This window comes from Solanum pennellii, chromosome 5 (genome assembly GCF_001406875.1).
Source record: "Solanum pennellii chromosome 5, SPENNV200".
NCBI classification, from domain to species: Eukaryota; Viridiplantae; Streptophyta; class Magnoliopsida; order Solanales; family Solanaceae; genus Solanum; species Solanum pennellii.
In genome coordinates this window covers 9,564,538-9,584,798 of record NC_028641.1, presented here as the reverse complement: position 1 = coordinate 9,584,798, position 20,261 = coordinate 9,564,538, and the positions used below count along the sequence as shown (strand labels likewise).

At 35.2% G+C, this 20,261-nt stretch overlaps 1 protein-coding gene across 3 annotated transcripts in view; it reads left to right on the top strand.

Moving 5' to 3' along the window:
* The window catches only part of LOC107018792 (DNA topoisomerase 3-alpha), a 48,129-nt gene extending 29,076 nt beyond the window's left edge, over window positions 1-19,053 (top strand). For 2 of the 3 annotated variants that reach the window (XM_027916935.1, XM_015219369.2), the window contains 6 exons: window positions 6,354-6,432; window positions 6,535-6,606; window positions 7,710-7,793; window positions 17,271-17,432; window positions 17,976-18,096; window positions 18,576-19,053. In XM_027916935.1, the coding sequence (XP_027772736.1) occupies window positions 6,354-6,432; window positions 6,535-6,606; window positions 7,710-7,793; window positions 17,271-17,432; window positions 17,976-18,096; window positions 18,576-18,798 (741 nt within the window). In that variant the 3' untranslated portion in view covers window positions 18,799-19,053. Of the gene's footprint in view, window positions 1-6,353; window positions 6,433-6,534; window positions 6,607-7,260; window positions 7,647-7,709; window positions 7,794-17,270; window positions 17,433-17,975; window positions 18,097-18,575 lie in introns of those variants that run through there. The other variant, XM_027916936.1, reaches the window with a different exon arrangement.
* The last annotated feature ends 1,208 nt before the right edge of the window (window positions 19,054-20,261 follow it).

Genomic DNA, 20,261 nt, shown 5'->3' with positions numbered 1-20,261 from the left:
TGTTCAGAGGAAGTGACAGAAACATATGGTGTGGGAATACGGATGACTATAAGAAACTTATGGCTAGCTTTCATAGACAATGTAAGGATAAAGGTTGGTCGAGGAAATAAGGCTCTATTCTGGAAGGAAGACTGGATTGGTCAAGGGTCCTTGGAAAATTTATTCCTTGGGTTGTTTTCCATTTGCATGAATCCTGACAGCAAAATACAAGAGGTTTTGTCCCCACAAGGATGGAATTTGCTCTTTAGGCGATTTCTTAATGATTGGGAAATAGAGTGGGTAACGGATATGCTAGCTTTGATTGGAGATTTTTCCTGGCACAAATCTGGAAACAGATAAATTGTTATGGAGGCATCATACTGATGGTCAATTCTTTGTGAACAGAATGTATAAAAGGGATCTAACCACAATTGTGGGGAACAAATTAGGGCTATGGAGTGTGTAAGGTGAAGTGTTTCACGTGGTTGGTAACTAGGAGAGCTTGTGACACATAATGAACTTCAAAGAGGGGAAAGATTATTGCCTCAAGATGTTATCTTTGTAAAGAGGCCCTAGAAACCAACAATCATCTTTTTCTCCATTGCAAAGTAACAACACAAATATGGGCTCTATTTACCAATATAATGAGTCTATATTGGGTTATGCCAGAACATACAACAGATCTACTAAGTTGCTGGGTCAGAAGGGGAGGTAGTAAAAGCCAGAGGAGGTGGTGGAGAACCGTACCTGCTCGTATGTGGTGGAGCATTTGGAAGGAGAGAAATCAGAGATTTTTTGTAGGGAAAGAATGCACTATAGAGAAGATTAAGTGGAAAGTAATTACCACTTTAGGTTTTCGGTGTATAGAAATGAACATAGAAGAAGAAATTCAACTAGTGGATTTCATAGGAGCTTTGTAAGTAGTCCTGTTTTTTGTTGGTTTTTCTATGTAACTAACACTTTTGGAGGTGACCAGCATAGACCTTAATGCTGAGGAATACAATGTCACCAGTTTCAAAAATAAAATAAAATTCATGAAGTCAAATGATCAACTTGCAAATCTATTTACCAAATCTCTCGCCAGTCCTTGAGTTAGTTACATATATACAACTAACTTGAAGGGGTTGTGATATAATCATATATTTATATAAAAGAGAACCTTAGGCCCGCCTATGTGGCACAACTACAAACCATGATTCTCTTTTAACTTATTTATTTTCAAAATTAGCATTCCCTTTCATGAAAAGTTGTGACTTTTATGAAAAGTTGCGACTTTTGTGAAGAGTTGTGACTTTTATGAAGAGTTGCAACTTTGATGAAGAGTTGCTACTTTTATGAAGAGTTGTAACTTTTATGAAAAATTGTGACTTTAATGAAAAATTGTGTCTTGTCCAAAGAGTTGTGACCTTTCTGATAAGGCACAATAAGCATTTATTCACACTGCTTGTTGTCTATGAATAGAGGAATTTTCTCTCATTTTAAAACAACGAAAATTCTGAACTTCTTCTTCTTTTTCTTCTGTAGAATTTTATATTCCTGTACTTTGCTCATGTTGAGTGACTGACTGAAACCATTGTTTTTGTATCAACACACTGGTGAATAGAATCACTCTGTCCTGAGAAGATCTATTCCTTTGAACTTCGGGTACTAGAATGAAAATAATTTCCTTAAGAGAACAATGTGCATTAAGTGGGCTCGATTGTTCCTTTATGTTTCAATTTATTATTACAGATCCTGGTATGTTTTTTTAACAATTATTAATTTGTTTTTATTTTATTAATTTTTCTTTTTTGTGTACATGTTTTAAATTTTATTGTTTATGTTTATGCTTTTGATGATTATGTTGAAGTAAAGATGTGTTAATCAAGAGTTTGATGTAATCAATAGAGTATTGGTGTCATGTAGATAAGAATTCTTAAACTTGTAAAATAAATGACTTTAATCTTTATAGAATTTTCAATGGCTAAAATATCCATGGGATGTGCAAGAAAGGACTTTGAGTGTTCAAAAGTTATGGTGGTTCCACTCCACACTAACTTTCTATCTTATCGAGGCATTCAATCAATTAGTGACATTCAAAAAGAAAAGGAATGTAGTGGGATGGTAAGTATTGTACTCAACCTTAATCAAACGTTTGGGGTTCAAAATGTTGGGTTAGAGTCAATGAATTACCCCTCAAAGTAGGATGAATCTATATTAATCATATATTAATGAAATAATTACCTTTGTATAAACTTTAGATTAAAAGTCCCGAAAAGAATGAAGTTTTAACCATAATGGTCAAAACATAAACAATAAAATATGTCTTTTGGCTATCAAAGTAGTGTCGTCGACTTCGTATGATTTTGAATAAGGGACTTGCCAAGACATCATTTAATCCAAATTATTTGAGCAACATACTTAACTCATTGAACTCCAAGAGATGTGTTTTTATATTTTAATTAACCTATCAAGTATACAACTAATTATATAAGATGTGTAATATTTAGATTTTGTATGTAGCGGCCTTGAGTAGGAGAAAAACTCTCGCAATTGATGAATATAATGTTTGTACAACTTTTTGAAAATACAAATATAGACAGTGAAACAATAACATATCTTTTGTAAAGACTTTGGTGATGAACAACTAGAGTAAAATGAAGAATTAATAACAATATTCGTAAACACTTAGAATCAAATCTTTTTCGTTTTAAGATTAAAAAAACATTTCATTTTGTCTTTGGATAAAATATTCTTGACAATTTATCATAGGGTTGTACCCACTCAAAAACACATGTATTATAAGACGTTTACAGGTAGATTATTGATGTAGTTCACCACCGCGCGAAGCGCGGACATTTTACCTAGTAATTAACATATTGTAGAATCAGTTGGAGTCAATTAGAGATTCTTTTATAACTTGACATCCTTTCTCATTTTTTAGAATAGGTATACATCACTATTTAAAGAACCAAAAGCTTGAGGGAACAATTAAGCTAAGGTTTATCTTGTTTTCTTTATACAAGCATAGTTTGTGCGACTTTTATGCACTAAGCTTGAAAGGGTAGTGTTGAGAATATTCCATAGATATTGTAGAGTCATGTAGATATGATTAAAGTATGTATATATGATTTGTAATAAATAGAATCAATTAAGGAGGATATTATTTCTTTTAAACAATGTAACCTTGATTTTCCCCCCTAGTTTAGAATAGGAATTTAAACACCCAATAGCTCTAGAGTATGATGAAGCTATCCATTTTCCTATCTTCCTCGATTGTATTACTTCATTTCTCACACCAAGTCATCAGTCACCAACCAACCATTTGTATCTCCTAGGATCGCTAAGAGGTTCCCCTTGCCCTAGGATAAGCTTAGCATTTAGATCCATCGGAGTATCAATGGGTCTACTTACTTGTCATTCATTATCTTTCAGAATGTCTAGCGCATACTTATGTAGTGAGATGAAAATTTCTTATTTGGACTGAGCGACTTCAATCAGCCTAGATCCTTAGTTTGGAAGTGTTGTAATTTAGTTATATCATCCTGATCATTGCCTAAGATAGCTATATCATCAATATATACATCCAAATAAATGCATAGATTTGCAGCAGTTTGTCGATAAAATATAACATGACTAGCCCCACCACGAGTCATTCCTAACTCTTGAATAATTGTGTTGAATTTCACTTGAAAACTATTTGAAACAATATAGAGACCAGCATCCCCCCCAATAAGATTGCTCCATCACATATGCTTCATCCTCAGATCACCACACCATTTAGAAAATATTTTTGCTGCTCAATTGATAAAGAGTTCAATTGTGAGCAACAACCATAGATAGGAAACCGTGACTGAAGCAATCTTTGCTTTGGGGGGTAAGTGATTCACCATAGTCAAGTCTAGAGAGTTGCTTATAACCCTTGACAACCAAACATGCCTTTAGTCAGATCAATCTGCCATCGTGTATGCATACCGAATATTGACTGATGATTTTCTAGGTGGCAAAGAAACAAGCTCCCAAGTACTACCACTAGAGTGTAAAATAACCATCTCATCAATCATACTTGTCTTCTGTCTGGATGAGACAGAGCTTCATTTATAGTCTTAGGAATAAAAATAGATGGAAGTGATGCCACATAGGCATAGTAAGATAGTAACAAGCGATGATAAGTCAAATAGGTATAATTAGGACTACGAATAAATTGAGTAGCAATAGAGGAGCCTGTGAGGGAGACATGTCTGCAACTCGCAAAAGATCTGGTGTCGAGCATGAGTTGTCTGGACCAATTGAGGAGTATGAATGTCTGTGATAAGTTAAGACTGGTGGAGCTGTAGGAGATGAATTGGTAATTCTTCAGAAACTTCTAGGTGTTCAGAAGAAGAGGGTATGAAAAAGTACAGTTGAGTTTCAAAAAGGTGACATCGGCGACATGCGGTACCGTCACAGATCAGGCAAGGAACATCGATTTCCTTTTTTCTATCTTTAATAACTAGAAATACTTCCGGAACTTATCCAAGATACGTAGATATGTATAGACACTAATCTGAAACTAAGACTATACTTTTTTTTTGAAACTGTTAACTAAACTAAGACTGTACTTGTATACTGTTTAGGCATTTACATATCCAAATCTTGCTTTGTAAAGTTAGTTAACTGAGAAATCACATTATTTAGTTGAAATATGTCATTTGTGTATAAATGACGAGCGTTTTTCCAAACTTAAAAGCAAGTTTGGAATGGATAACAGTGCATCAATTTTGTATCAATCGACTTTCATAAGAGGTTACTGTAAGGATTTTAGACTGTGGTTCATAAACACTCTATCATGAAATCCTACCAATTATTCATATTCGTTTGAATTTAATAATTTTCGCGCACACCTACAACATTAGTAATTTAGTCAAGACTACATACCCCGATCAGCCATAACTTATTGTTGAATCTCGACTTAAATTGAGCAGAAGCACTTGATTTTGTCTTCTTGAGAAAACCAGTTTCTCTCTCTTTTCCTTCCTGTTCTTTCAGAATACTGTAGATGGAATACATTATTCTCTTTTAATATGGAGAGAGGGACCAAGTGGTTAATTCCCACTATCCGTCAAAGTGGGTGTTAGTATGGATAGAATTGTATATATTGTCCTACTTGGAATAGGATTATAATGTGGTGTCTATAAATATGGTTTATTGTGATAATGTAGAATACACTATTTCAATAATACTTCTGTTTATTTTTTCACAGTGGGTACTGGTAGGTTTTATAAAATAACTCCCTAATTATAAAATTAAGAGTTTAGAAATTATTTACTAAATCAAATAACAGCCCACGCGGGCCAAAACTAACAGTTACACAATTGGGCATCAACCTTTTTCCTATTCTTCCTAAGCTTTCTCATCAATATTTATGGCTTGTTTATCATTCTAAAAAAATAATAATATTTATGGCTTGTTTAATCTAGTGATCTTGAACGCGTTGTCTTTTGCACCATAATTGAACATATGAAGATCAAGATAGATGAGTTTCACAATCTATCAAGGGTTCTATGGTGATTATTTGCTGGATTCCATGTTTATAGAACCAAAAATATAAATCTGACTGACATTCTGATGAACCAAAAAAGTTTCAACACAAAATATGAACTATTTGACAAAATAGCTTTAGATCAATGATGATACAATTACCAATTTGCCCAACAATATCAGAAAATTGGCTAGGACTGGCTGGAAGTCCCGAAACTTCACTGAATAGTGACTGAGTTTTTGACAAAGGGTTTCGGTGACAGACGCTGACAGGAAATTGGACGGATAGAGTCGGGATAAAAAGGCAATCTTCACAGAAGAAGAATCTCGCTGGAAGGTGGAAGGAAATCGTACTCGAGGTGTGAACTGGCGCACTGCCAGAGACTGGAGATCTTGTGGTGCATGGAGGCACGTTAGACGTATTTTTAGCTGGATTTTGGTCTTCTATTGGTGACATTGGTTTTTGCGCAACACCAATTTCTAAAAGACAATTATCCGGACAGCCTTTGCGATCATTGAAAATTGTGCAGTAGTGGTCTTTTTTCTCTTGATGTTGCTAGTGATTGCACAACAAGTAGTTTAGCACAAGCGCTCTGATTCCATGTGAAATGATAGAACAAGGAGGAGCAAATTGAAGTTGATTATTCCCTCAATCACCTTGGTTTAAATACTAATTGTGCAAGTGTTAACTTTTTAGCTACCTAATATCAGGAAAGAATCAATCTAATTACTTCTAACAGTCCCCACTTGATACAGTGTCATTACAATATTCCCAACATTTACCATTTTAAATGTCAAGATTCATAGACACATAATATGTTAAGATTATCTGGTGATCTTATTATATTTTGATATGATTTGATTGATTCATACAGTGCAGAAATGTTGTCTGGCTACCTGGATCTGTCTCAGAAGCTTCTGTTACCGAGAATACATGCATTACCTGCAGTCCAGGTTACTTCTCGGAGTTCTTCTTCTCTCGTACTGGATTGGGTATCCTTATCCAATATATCTTTTTCCATATTTGGTTTCCTGATTTCTGAATATGACTTTCAGGACCTGTTTTCAAGATTCAGTTTAAATTTCGACAACAGGAAATACCGCCAGATTACAGTGTTCAACATTTAGGTATGCTGGAGAATAGGACTGTTTTGTGATATAGTTTAAGTCTTACTGAGAAACCCTATCCCTTTTTATTTCCCAGTGGAACATTAAATTGTTAAAGGACTTCCATGTTGGAGGTCTCAAGTTCGAAACCCCTTGCCAGCGAAAGCAAGGGGTTTGCCTTCTGGGTTGAGCTCGTCGCACCAGGCTTGCCTAGTGCCGGTTACCGCTCCTATGTGGTTTGGGAGCTATTGCATAGGAGCGGTGGTTTAACCCTGTGCGCCCTCAAAGGGTTGCGACTGCGGGTTTCCCTTGTCATAAAAAAAAAATAAATCTCCTTCAACAAATATGTATAAAGAAGTACAATGTGTGGTGGTTCCCTTTCTTAACATTTTGTCTTTGATGTTTTATCTTCTGACTCCATTTCCAATTATTTAATAAAACTAATCTTTTCTTTATGTTGAACATATATTTTAAGAACTCTCAAATACTAATGGTGAAGTCTGAATGATGAATATGCTCCAAGATATGTACAAATGGAATTCAAATTCACGAAAAATAATTATTCGCAAGTTGCAATCCACCTTTTCTTTTCTGTGTGCAACATTTGTGGTAAACTGTTGAAGTTGATCAAATCTTCGCCAAGTTTAATACTTTACAGTTTGGTGGGTGTTGAAGGTTGGCGGGACTTCAGATTGGGTAGTGACAGCAAGGTAGATGTGGAGGCATTACCAAAATGAACTTTTTGTGTTGAACTTTCCAAGAGCTACACAAAGCTGAAGATACTACTGTGGTGTCATTGCGGACAGCACAACTGAGTTGGACATTGTTAATTTCAACAATCAAACTGGAAATATTTCTCGGTGCTAATTGCTACGATATAAGATTGTGTTTTCTTTTCAATGGTACAAAGGGAGGGTAAACTAAAAATAGGAGAGAAGACTTTGACAGAAGAGTAAATTGCCACATGCTGCAAGAAATTGTCTTTTAGCATAGAAGTAATACAATGTCTTTAAAATAATATTGCCATACTAGTTGCTTAATTTATGTAAGTGCATCAACACAATTTATTGTTGCCTGTAGATAATGTAGTCATATAACCGTGAATGATTTATATATCTTGTTAGGTTGCATTGGTGGCTGTGATGATATTCTTAGGCAGCTTGTAGAAATTTGCGGAACTGGTTCTCGCAATAGTTCCAACACTTCAGGTAAGGAACACCCATGTAGTGCTTCTTTGCTTTAATGTAGTTTCATGTCCAACCTCGACAGTTTGCTTTTCTTTTTGAGGCAGTATTTAAGTTCCACAAAACAATGGTTTGTTTTCTATATCTTCCAAAAAATAGTTGGAAGACAAAATGGAAAAGTGAACTCCGTTTTCTTGGAAGGAGGAGGACACTTGTATTGTGGATTTTTTTTGTGGAAATGGAACACTCTGCAAAAGCTGAAATCCAATTTGCATTATTGCCCAAGTGAATTATTATTATCTAGATTGATTGTTTCCCTTTAAATCGATAAATGTTCTATTTTGAAATACGATTAGTAGCTGTCTATGTCGTCTGGTCGGTATAAGTACAATTAAATTTCACCCTTACGTAAACTCAAAAAAAAACAATATTTTAGTGGTCTAGTGATATATTTTTTTTTCAAAAAATAAACCCAAAGTAATTGATGTAAAAAACCCTTAATCAGTTCTCTGTGGACCAAATCCAAACTCACTATTGTGTCTTAGAGAAAGACCATAAACAAAATGAAGGCAAACCCAAATGCTCTAAAAGTTAGATGCCTACAGTTACTGTCAAATTAATAATAAGTATTAAGCTTGTGTTACTGAACAAAATATTGGATGAATTTCTTGTAGTGTCGCTCAAAGTAAACTATGCTTTATGTACAATGTAGTGAATATGGTAACTAGATCTGGAAATCCCTACACTTCAACTATACTATCATATACAAGGTAATAAATGCTGTAAACCTCAATAAACACAAGGTAATGTACACCTATAATGATTCTGTAATACTCTCCCATCAAGATGGAGCATAAACTTTAATCATGCCAGCTTGTTAGAAGGATATTCTGTCCAGTTTCCATGTAGACTTTTGTGAATATATCATCCAATTGCTCTCCTGACTTTACATAGCTAGTGGAGATCACACTCTCTTGAATCTTTTCACAAATAAGGTGATAATCAACCTCAATATTTTTAATTCTTTCGTGGTACACTGGATTTGAGGTAATGTGTAGAACAACTTGATTATCATACAAAGTTTTGTTGGTGACACAGGCTTCAATTAAAAGGTGATGTACCCACAGTATTTCACATGTGAACTGAACCATAAACCTGAACAGATTCTGCACTGGATCGAGATAAAATAATTTGCTTCTTGCTCCTTAATGGCAACAGGTTCCCACCAATAGGGATCCAACAACCTAAATAGATCTTTTGTCAATTCTTGATCCAACCTAATCATCATCTGCAAAACACTAAATATAGTGCCCATGATCACAAAACTATATGCCAAGTCTAGGGACTCCTTTCAATTGACAGTGGTTCTCTTCTCACGTGAGGCCATTAGGAGAAGAGGTTGGCTCACCCAGAACTCCTCGCGGTGGCACGTTATTTGCTCTCTTGCCTTTGTCACTCGAGGCCTTGCTTGCTGCATGAGCAAGCTTGGCCTACCCAGGTAGCGATAGAGCTTGCGCTTGGGAGGGATTGGTACTTGACTTATTGTCTGCAAAACGTCCCTCGCGATGCGAGGATATCACAGGAGAGCAATATTTCAGTGGTATATATTCAAGTAAGTTTTTTTTTGAAGTAGGTAAGGACTTTTTAAAGCAACGTTTGACTAGTAATAATGTGAATTTAATCAAGCAACTAAAGATATCCGATGACCTGACAAAGAATGGATGGAGAACACCAAGCGGAACTAAATCAATAAATATCTGAAGAGGAACAAGTCCAACTAAGCAGAACTAAATCAATAAATATCTGAAGAGGAACAAGTCCAACTAGTCTGAATAATCATAATAAACATAACATGAGTTTAGTAGTGACTGAAAGGACCACTTAACAACTCAATATGAATCTACTGATATGTTTGGAAAGCCTCTAATTGCCCCAACTAACTCTTAACAAAATTGAAAACTGAGAATGAAATGGAAAGCATGTCTATTGTCCAGGAAGTATAAGGACTCACCACTGAAGCTGATGGAGTCGAATCAAGAATCGATCTAAGCGTGATCTGGATGTTGAGTGCCTGAACCCACATCATGAAAGCAGGTAGTGCAGAGTATGCGCCAGTACTTGAAAATGTACTGATCATGCAGGATATAGATATACTAAGCTGAACAAATATATATGAGCCGAACAAAGCATAATTGAGCAATGACATAATCTGAGCAAGAATATAAATACTGAAACATAACTGAAAAGCTAAGATAAATGCAATGACTAAGAACTAATTATGAAGATAACATGCTGAACTATATATTGACATAAATGTTGAAAACTTGGTCAATGCACTAAGAATCTGATTGTGGGTATCTACTGTTAACCGACATAAATCATGTGAGCTAAACATGGAGTCCGATATATACGCCCCATCGAGAGGACTCAATATGCCTTTTCAGGGGTATAAAGGCTTGCTTGTGGTGTGATCACAAATACCGATGTCCAAAATAGAGGACTTATAATCTTACGCGGGTACTAGTCTGGACTATGAGGGTACGCTGAACCCGAGTCCAACTCGGTGCTAAGTCTACTCTTAATTGAATACATATGAAGCTAAAATGCACTAAATACTTAATAGTGCAAAATGGTGACATGATAATTGAGAATGCAACTTATATACTGAGAATGTGACATTCGAAATCTGGAGCATGAATTTCTGTTTAACTGACCTAGCAAGTATAATTTATGAACTAAGAGAATTTACACAAACTAAGGTTCTGACTTTGATACAAGGAATTAAACAAAGTTTCCAAGAAACATGTTATTTAGACTATGAATACTATAACATCTGAAATCACCATAATTCCTCCAAGATTGTACAAACCTTAGGTTTAAACAAGTTATGTGGAATCAAGGAACTGACTAAATTCTAGGAACATAGTGGATGAAAGGAACCCACTAGTGAAATCCTACATATTCAGTGACAATTTATGGAGAACTTCTTTAGATTTTAGGGTTGAACTTTGAAGAACACATTTGCTTGTTCTCAGATTCAATTGGCACCTCTTTCTCTTCTTTTCGTTCTAACTTTGATGATTTTAGTAAAATAAGGGTTCTGGGTAGGTTCTGACTAGATTATTAGGTTGATACAGAGTAAAATGACATAGTCTAGGCATCAAACGACGTAGTTTAAGTGCCCAAAGCATATAGGAAAAGACCAAAACGACCCTGACTTAAAAGCCGACAAAGGCCATCCATAAGGCCATTGACAGACCGTAGTTAAAACCACGGCCCGTTGACTGGGTCGTGGTTCGTGGCCAGCCCGACATGGCTTCACTAAGACAAGCATAACGTTTTACTCCGATCTTGGATTTTAGCAAACTTGGTGGCTTTGGAAAGAGGATTCGACTATCTTTAATTTGATAAGTCATGGGCCGCCTCATTCATTTTGTGCTAAAAGATATGACTGTTTGAAGTTGACCCAAAAGTCATTTTCCTCTAAACAACTACTAAACTACAGACCCAACTGGTAGGTTGTGGGTGGGATCAGAGATTCCTAAATCATGGACCCCAAAATGACGACCCCACCTACAGACCGTCCATGGCTTCTGTGGTTCTGGCACAAGGTCCTGGAAAGTTGCATTTTTTCTATTTTTTTGAATTTGAGGTGTTACACAATGTATTGCACTGGGCCCTATTTATAGACACTACTAGTGGCAGTGTTTTGGAAGCGAGAAGCGGAAAAAGTGACAGGGCTCGCTTCATAGAAGCGCACACTTTTTAAAAGTAAAACAATATTTAGTATAAAAATAAAAAAATATCAAATAACTGAATAGATGTAATATATTTTTAGATTAAAAGTAAATAGATAGTAAATAATCCTCATAAGTCATAAAATATAAAGCAAAAACATAATTAAAAAACAGCAGTAGCAGAGTAGTCACAACCCCGCAGAGAAGAAAAGAAGAAGAAAAGACGAGAAAATAGAACTTACAACAGTCGCAACAATAAAAATATAGAAAAAAAACTCGCGGAGCAGTCGTAGCCTCGCAGTCACGAAAGGAGGTATTGTGAAGTCGTGAAAGGAGATTTCAATTTTTTTTTATAAAAAAAAACTTACAAATTCTTAAAGAAAACCTAATTAGTGCTTTTTCTAATTAAGAGTGTCGCCTTCTCTTTTCTTGCGCTTCTCGATTCAAATGTAGAAGCAATCGCTTTTTGAATGCTGCCTCGCTTCAGGGAAGAAAGCGCAAAGGCGCGCTTAAGCCCTAAAGCGAGGCTCAAAACGTGTTGAGCGCTTCGCCTCGCTTTATATGCGCTTCAGTGTTGTAATTATAGTTCTCCAACAAATTTTTTTTGGTAAATGAGCCTCTTATGAAGAACTGACACTAAACAATTGATATTTCACTTTATCATAAATTTTTTTCAATTTTTTTGGTCAGATAGTTGTAATTCAAGTTTATAATTATTAGTCTTGGACTAAACATACACATTTTATTTTTTCTCCCTTTGCGCCTTTTTTCATTAAAGCTCACACTTTATTTGCGCTTTGCACTCAAAGCCCTACGGACCTTAGAGCGTTTTTGCCCTTTTCGTTTTTAATAATACTGGTTGCGCCTCGCCTTGCTCTGTTTATAACACTGACTAGTGGTGTCAAATGGGTGGGCTGGGTCAAATTTGGACGGGTTGAAAATAGGTCGACATTAAATGGGTAATAATTCAACCCCCCCCCCACCCCATTTGATATGGGGAAAATGGAGGGAAAATTGTATATAATAGCAAACGAATAACCTAAAATAAATGGAGTAGCTAGGGTTTGATTTAATTGTGCTCCATAGCAAACGTTTGCAAAAAATTGTCAGGCGCCTCTCTCCCAAATATCTCGCTCGCCACTCTCCTCCAATATCTCCCTCGCTTCCTCACTTTTTATACAAACACAAGTGTATAAAAATTGTTTCTAATTGTATAAAGCAGAGAAAATTGTATAAATACATATATTTTTGTTTCCCTCTTCCAGATCTCACTTGCCACTCTCCCAAATCTCGCTCGCCACCCTCGCCTTTCTCACTTATACAAACAGAAGCAAAATACATATATTTTGCTTCTGTTTGTATAAAGCGTGAGAAAATTGTATATACACATGCAAGTACATATATTTTCGTCCTATAAATTTGTAATTATACAATAAAAATACTCCCATGCCCAGTTTCTTTTGCCTTTCTCTCTTTCTCGTTTTATACAATTTTCAAATTGTATCTAATTTCTCTCTTTCTCGTTTTATACAATTCGATTCAATTGTATATTCCTTGTCAAATTTCTTTTGTCTTTCTCTCTTTCTCATTTTATACAATTCAAATTGTATATAATCGTACTACACTTATAATAATATAATTCGTTTTATACACTTCGTTTTTATACAGTTCTCTGCCCAAGTGTCTTTTCCTTTCTTGTTTTATACACATCGTTTATACAATTTGCTTCAACTGTATATATAAAGCGAATTATATAGTTTCTATGTTTGCTATGGAGTGCAATTATGCAAACTTTGCTATAGCATACAATTATGAATTTTTTATTTGCTATATATGAAAGTTGCCCTAAAATGGATTGGATAACAAATGGGTTGGGTAAAATACAAGTTTACCCATATTTACCTATATTTTCACGAGTACATTGTATTTTACTTAAGAATTCAACATAGAGAAAATATTTTAGACTTATTTAGATAAAAAATGTTGAAAATACTTTATATAGTTTTATCGTATCATAGAAGTCAAAAATAGAAATCCTTTAATGTTTCAATATAAAATAAAATTTATGTAATAACAAGGGGAAAATATTTTTAATTTCCAAGTAAATGAATATATGCATCTTAGGATTAAAACATGTTTAATGCACTATGTCAATAATAATACATAATTTGCTTATTTTATACTATAAATTAAATAAATAAAGAAAATATAATTATAATAACAAAGAAATGTACATTTAAAAAATACTTCACCTTTTCAGTTACATGGAAGAATAATTAGTTTTATAGAAGGTATAAAACGCAAGAGAAGTTGCAATATTTTTAGTTATATCATGAATTTTGAGTGAATAAAAATTGAAAGTTTAACCCATATGACTAATCCATATTATACCCATAGTTTACACAGTTTAATTTTTACCCATATAAAATATCACTCACCCAACCCATTAAAATATGAGCGGATTTGACAAGTTACCAAAATATGGGTTCATTTTGTCGGCACTAGACACTACATAATAATCTTTATCCATGTAAAGACTATATACAATCCTATTCATGTTCTAACTCTTCCTTAAGTTGGTGCATATAAGCTATATGTACCGACCTTGTTACAAATGTAACTAATACGAGGACTCATGAGGGACGTGGTGAAAATATTTACAAGTTGATCACTTGATTTTACCAATTTGTAACAATAACCCCTAAGAATATCTTTTCTCTCACCAAGTGACGTTCAATTTCAATATGTTAGTCCTCTCGTGAAAACATAATTTGATACAATATGAAGGACCACTTGATTATCGCATACAAGTTCCATATGATTGATTTCTCTAATTTTTAAATCTTTGAGCAATTGTTTGATCCAAACTTGCTCACAAGTGGTTACCATCACTATTCTATATTATGCTTCTGCACTAGATCGAACAACCACATTTTGTTTTTACTTTTTAGACATAAAATGACCTATCAAAACACAATATCTAAATGTAGAACGTTTATCAGAAGGTGATCCTACCTAATCAACATTTCAATATCCAACTAGGGATGTGCAAAAACCGAACCGATCGATAAATCGACCCGAAAAAAGTGTTATTGGGTTTATAAAAAAAATTATTGGGTTTTGGTTCGGTATCGGTTTTTATTATTGGGCTATTGGGTAAACCGATAAGCCAATAAGACGGTTATAATTTATTATTTTATCCTTCCTAATTATTAAATATTAATAATTTAATATATAATTAGACACTATAACTATATCAAATTATTAGTACTCTACCAACTCACACTAGACCACTTTATTAGTTTTTACTATTTACTCAAAACCTAAAGATTAAAGTAAGGGGTTCATAATTGTAGCGATTAGATATTAGTTTTCGTTTTAGTCTTGTTGGACTAGTTTATTTTAGTTTTAGTTTGTAATTGTAGGTCCGTAATTTGATTAACATAAAAAATTTCATACTATGTTTTGGTGATAACATGTAATTATAGCTTTCGTACTATATTTTCTCTTATTGATGCGATTCTCATTATCATTTTTGTTTCACTATATCAAAGCATTTAGAGAAGTGAGAAGACATATAATATTTTACGGACATTTTCTTATTGGGTAAACCAAAAATCGAACCGATAATGATAAAAAATCGATGAATCGAAAATCGATTAATAATATCTTATCGGTTTGTTACTGGGTTAGCATATTTAAAAATCCAAAAATCGATAATACATAAAACTGAACCGAACCGACTGATGCACACCCCTATATCCAACAACTTGCTCATGGCCTGATTCGTGAAAACTTCTCAAGAATGTGGATAGCTGAGTCCCACGGAGGATCCATAAATTGATAAATGTCAGGTCTACTAATCGCGAGATAATGTACCAACCAGTCGTCCTTATGGACCTTGGACCTAACTCAACTCCAAAAAAACTAGCTTAAGATGTGAGGATTGCCCAATGCGTATTGAAGAGACCACCTCTCCCTCAAAGGGCTAACGTGGGACTCTTCAAACTAAGCCTCACGCCCAGTGCTGGACATGTGGTGCATGGGCAATTTAACATGGGGATCCTACATTGGAAATGAAAACTGTGATGAGTCTTGCTGTGATTGCTCTGATACCATGTGAGAAATAAAGGAGAAAAGTATTATTGACTTGTGTTGAGGACATTGTTACACTGACACGAAGCCCTATTTGTACATTATAATTCTTTTCCATGTAGGAGACTGTACAATCCTATTTCTATTCCTATTCTAACCAAGCTTTTTGAGAACAAATTATGAATATAAAAAAGGTGGTCATTCTTTTACCTGCAGTAATGCCATCTCCAGATGCAGACATATAAGAAGTTTAATGGGTTAGAGGCATATCTTTCATCCCAAAAACATCAAATTATGCTCCTTGGTGTAGTAATGAATCTTAGAATCCCATTAGTCACGAACAATACCTTTGACTTCATGTCAACTTGGTGTCAAACCTCTGGGAGGATTTTATTCCAGAGAAACTCTCTATCCCTTATTTCTTAACACTTTGATATCTGCAAGATTGAAGATCCCATGGTTTTTGTACGAGTATCTTTGCTTTATCACCAGATTCCCATAGTGGAAGTGAGAGGTTTAGATCATAAAATAATAACCTCTCCAAGCTTCTTCGAAATCTTTGTTGAGTGTAATGTGGTTAATCTCACAATTGTGCCGAGGAATGAGAATGTATTGAAGTAAAACATTGTTGTATGTGGGACACATTAGATTGAATGGAAACTAATTCAGCACTAACATAGGATACAAACTCACACAAATAAAGCAGTATGCAATATTTTTTAATACTCACTCCGTCCAAATGTATGTAAAAGTATTTGACTAGGCATGGAGTTCAAAATAAATGAAAGACTTTTGAAACATGCCATTTAAAACTAGCCATTAAATTATGTCGTTAACTCGTTATTAGTCACCTCATTAAGGGAAAACTGGAAGCTTAAAGTTAAATTGCTACTAAATATAGATAGATATCATATTTTTTGCAATTGAATAAAAAGGAAAAGATTATTACATAAATTAGGATAGAGGGAGTATAAACATTACATTAATGATGACTTCCAATCCTTGTCCACTTCAAGTTGACTTCTTTTGACTATTTAAACACCATCGTGTCACAGCCTTAGACTTCTACTAAGCACACCGTGCTGCACTTGACAACTAGCTCACGAATCTTTTACGATCTTGCAAGCTCAAGTAAACTTTTTTGACACTTGATCGCTAAGGGAATGAAGAAGACACAAGAGAATTACTTAAGAAGGCTTCTTTACATGACTTCCGAATTACTATACTTTCAAGAAGTAAAACTAGAAACCCCATAGTCGGGATAAGTAACAACAAGAAAGTATAATCGTGTTCTTCGTTTTTCACAAAAGTAAGAATAAAGAGAGAAATATTGGAACTGCAACTTGTCCAAAAACTCGTTCAAGCTAACTACCAAAGCAGTCTCCTTGTCAACATTAATCATCTGACTTTCATTTAGAAACTTTGTACACTATTTTGGCTGCCACCAGGCACCAGCTAACCTACTAAAACTTTCAACCAACGCGTTTTTGAGTAATCTATTTTTTTCAATTGAACAATTTAGTTAGGAAAGACTGATGACTGCATAATAATCAAACAATCTGAGACTTTTGTATGTATATCATGATCTGTTTGTTGCTGTAGGAACTTAATTTCCTAAGTGATATACTTGTCTCCTTAGGACTGACTGTAGCTGGGGTTCTTTTGCCAGGCAGAGGACGTGGGAACCCTACAGCATCCAGCAGTGCACAAAGAGACAATTCCAGAGCACAAATTTCTTGTGCATACTGCAGGCAAACAGGGCATTTGTCGAATGATTGTCCTTCACAGGCTTCTCGTGGTCGCACTGCTCGGGCTCAGGAAGTTGACAATGGTTTGGTGCTCTTCTGTTACCTTATCTGTATATCTTGTGTACAATGATCAACACCTCCTGCAATTTTCCCACCCTCCTGTAGCCGTAGTTGAATTTTGGAATGAAGCAAAAGTTCTCACTTTGGCCTTTGGCCACCAAATTGGTCTTTGAGTATGAGAATTGAGATATCTATGCAATTTGGGTTATTTAGCTGTTTATATCCCTTACCAACATAAGGTTGTTCTCCAGTTACATTTACTCTCTAGCCTTTCCACTTCTCACCCTATCAATTAGAACATTGTTGAAGCAACTAAAGAATACATGAAGTGATACAGTGAAAGTAGAACTCACAATGTGAAAAATATTGGTCTGTGATGTGATATAGTATCTGTTCCTCTCTGTTGTTAATTAAAATGAAATTGTTGACGCCTTGGTATTAAGCAGAACAGGCGCACATTCAGTGGTGTATTCTCTTGAGAAAGCCATGTGCATTACATGCACCACCTTATGTTGAATGTTACGATCCTTCAATAACATTATGGCTGATCCCTTCTGACAATGCAGGAGAATCTTCAATCCCTTGTAATTCGTGTGGAGCGCCTTGCATTTTGCGCACTGCCAATACTGCCAACAACAGGGGAAGAAAGTTCTTTTCATGTCAATCATCGGAGTGCAACTTTTTCGTGTAGGGAAAACTAAATTTTAACACGAGTCTTTATCTTTATACATGGTTTCCACCTGCAAACTTACTATATATAAATATCTCTATCTTTTTGTACATCTTCTCTCCAATTCTTCATTATAGTATGATCCTTGATCTATCATGATGCAACCCTGTAAATGCTCAGAACTAATTATAGTTCTTCACCAATAGCTGCCTCAGACATGTCATAGTTGACAATATCATGTTCTGTTCGACAATCTGTAAAATAATGTCAGTCTATCTCACTTTAATAGCTACACTCATTTGCAAATAGAAACCACATCATCATACTGCTAGAAACTCTTTTATGAATTAGAGGTAGTTGCTATTCAGGAGGACGAAAAAATTGTATTGCTGACATTTGAACTTCGTTATAATTGCTCAGACCTCTGTATTACTCAGTTCTTGATTACGTTAAAGTAGTTTGTTTAGTTGATACACCTTTTTTATCTGTACCACAGATGGGAAGATAATCTCAGTGGAGGAAGAGCAGAGCGTGCAAATACTTCTGCATCCACTAGCAGCGGAAGAGGTGGCCGTGGTCGTGGTCGTGGCTGTGGCCAGAGTGGTGCGCATTCCAGTAACGTGTCATTTGTGTCAGCAACAGGTGAACCAATAACTGGCAGATGTTTCATCTGCGGTGATCCAGGTCATTTTGCTAATGTTTGCCCACGTCGTGGTTGATGAATTTCGAACTCTTTTGCATTGAAGGTGTTTGCTTTGAATGGGCTACTCTTTAACTACCAGAAGTAATTTCTTTTTATGGTACCCATTGTGTGTGCTTGGTCACTGCAATGTTCCTGGCAAGGGAGATGATGCACTCAGTCATTAATTTATATTCTCTTCTAAATAGGATGTGAACATAATGCCCATTCATTGTTCAGAATATATATATCTGTTTGTTTCGAGCTGGCGTGCAAATAGAATTTCATTTGTTTACATGACTGATAAATGATAACTTCAGCTCTCTAATTACCCTTTATAGAGATAGTTTTAAAAAATTATCAAATATAGTTATACTTTGATTTCATACCACTCAAAATATAACTATGATTTGATAATTTTATGGAACTATTAATATAGAATTAATGATAATTATGATTTTAAACTATTAAGTTTACTCTAAACATAACCAGGTAAGTTCAAATCTGTTGACTAATTTCAGTTATATGACCAATCATAGGGTTCATGACTTCTGGAAATATTTCAATTTAATTTACTAGCTAGTAATGTTGCTGCTATAGATAATGAAAGAGGGCCGATTTATTTTTACCGAACACCACCCTAGGCAGTCTTGCAAACGCCTGCAACACTCAGCCTATCTTACACTCACAAATTTGACTAAGTATAGAAATACTTAAACAACAAATAGAATTTACAAGAACTCGTTTCAACCTTTATTAATCTGATAATTAATACAAAGGGAAGGCTTCACGAATTTGTCTAAGGCCAGAAAACACACTCTCCCAGCCTTAGACGAAATTTCCACCCTTAATAAAATTTCTTCACATGGCAGTTACATGCGGCAGTTACGAATGATACATGTCCGACACTTGTCATCACAGGATTCAAACTAAGTTTCCAACAGCTATATTTCTAACAGATAGAATCTAATTCAAATTACATCCTTATCCACACGAAATACTAATATTCTAACACTTAGAATATTTTCAGGCTACATACCAACACTTAGAATATTTCAGCCAGCTTCCAACACTTAGAATATTTTAGCTGTCCTCCAACACTTAGTTTTATTTCAACAATTCATGTGAACTGCCTTTGTTCTTGCCATCGTCAAGTCTTCACAGCTTTGCCTTGTCACTTAGTTTTATTTCAGCAATTCATGTGAACTGCCTTTGTTCTTGCCATCATCAAGTCTTCACAGCTTTGCCTTGTCAAGCCAACATGCTGCCTTGCCAATGACTCTAGCCTGCACGTAAGCCTTGCATGTTCAAGCTGCCTTGCCAACACCCAAGCACCTTGAACTTGTGTTGCACTGTTTTGCCCCCATTCATGTCAAGACCAATGCCCAAGTCCTTGACATGTCTGCACGTAGTTAGATCAAGTAGTTTACGGGTCTAACAGTCCACCCGCACCACTTGAACTCGATGTCCTCATCGAGACTGTTTTAAGATAGTCCTTGATTT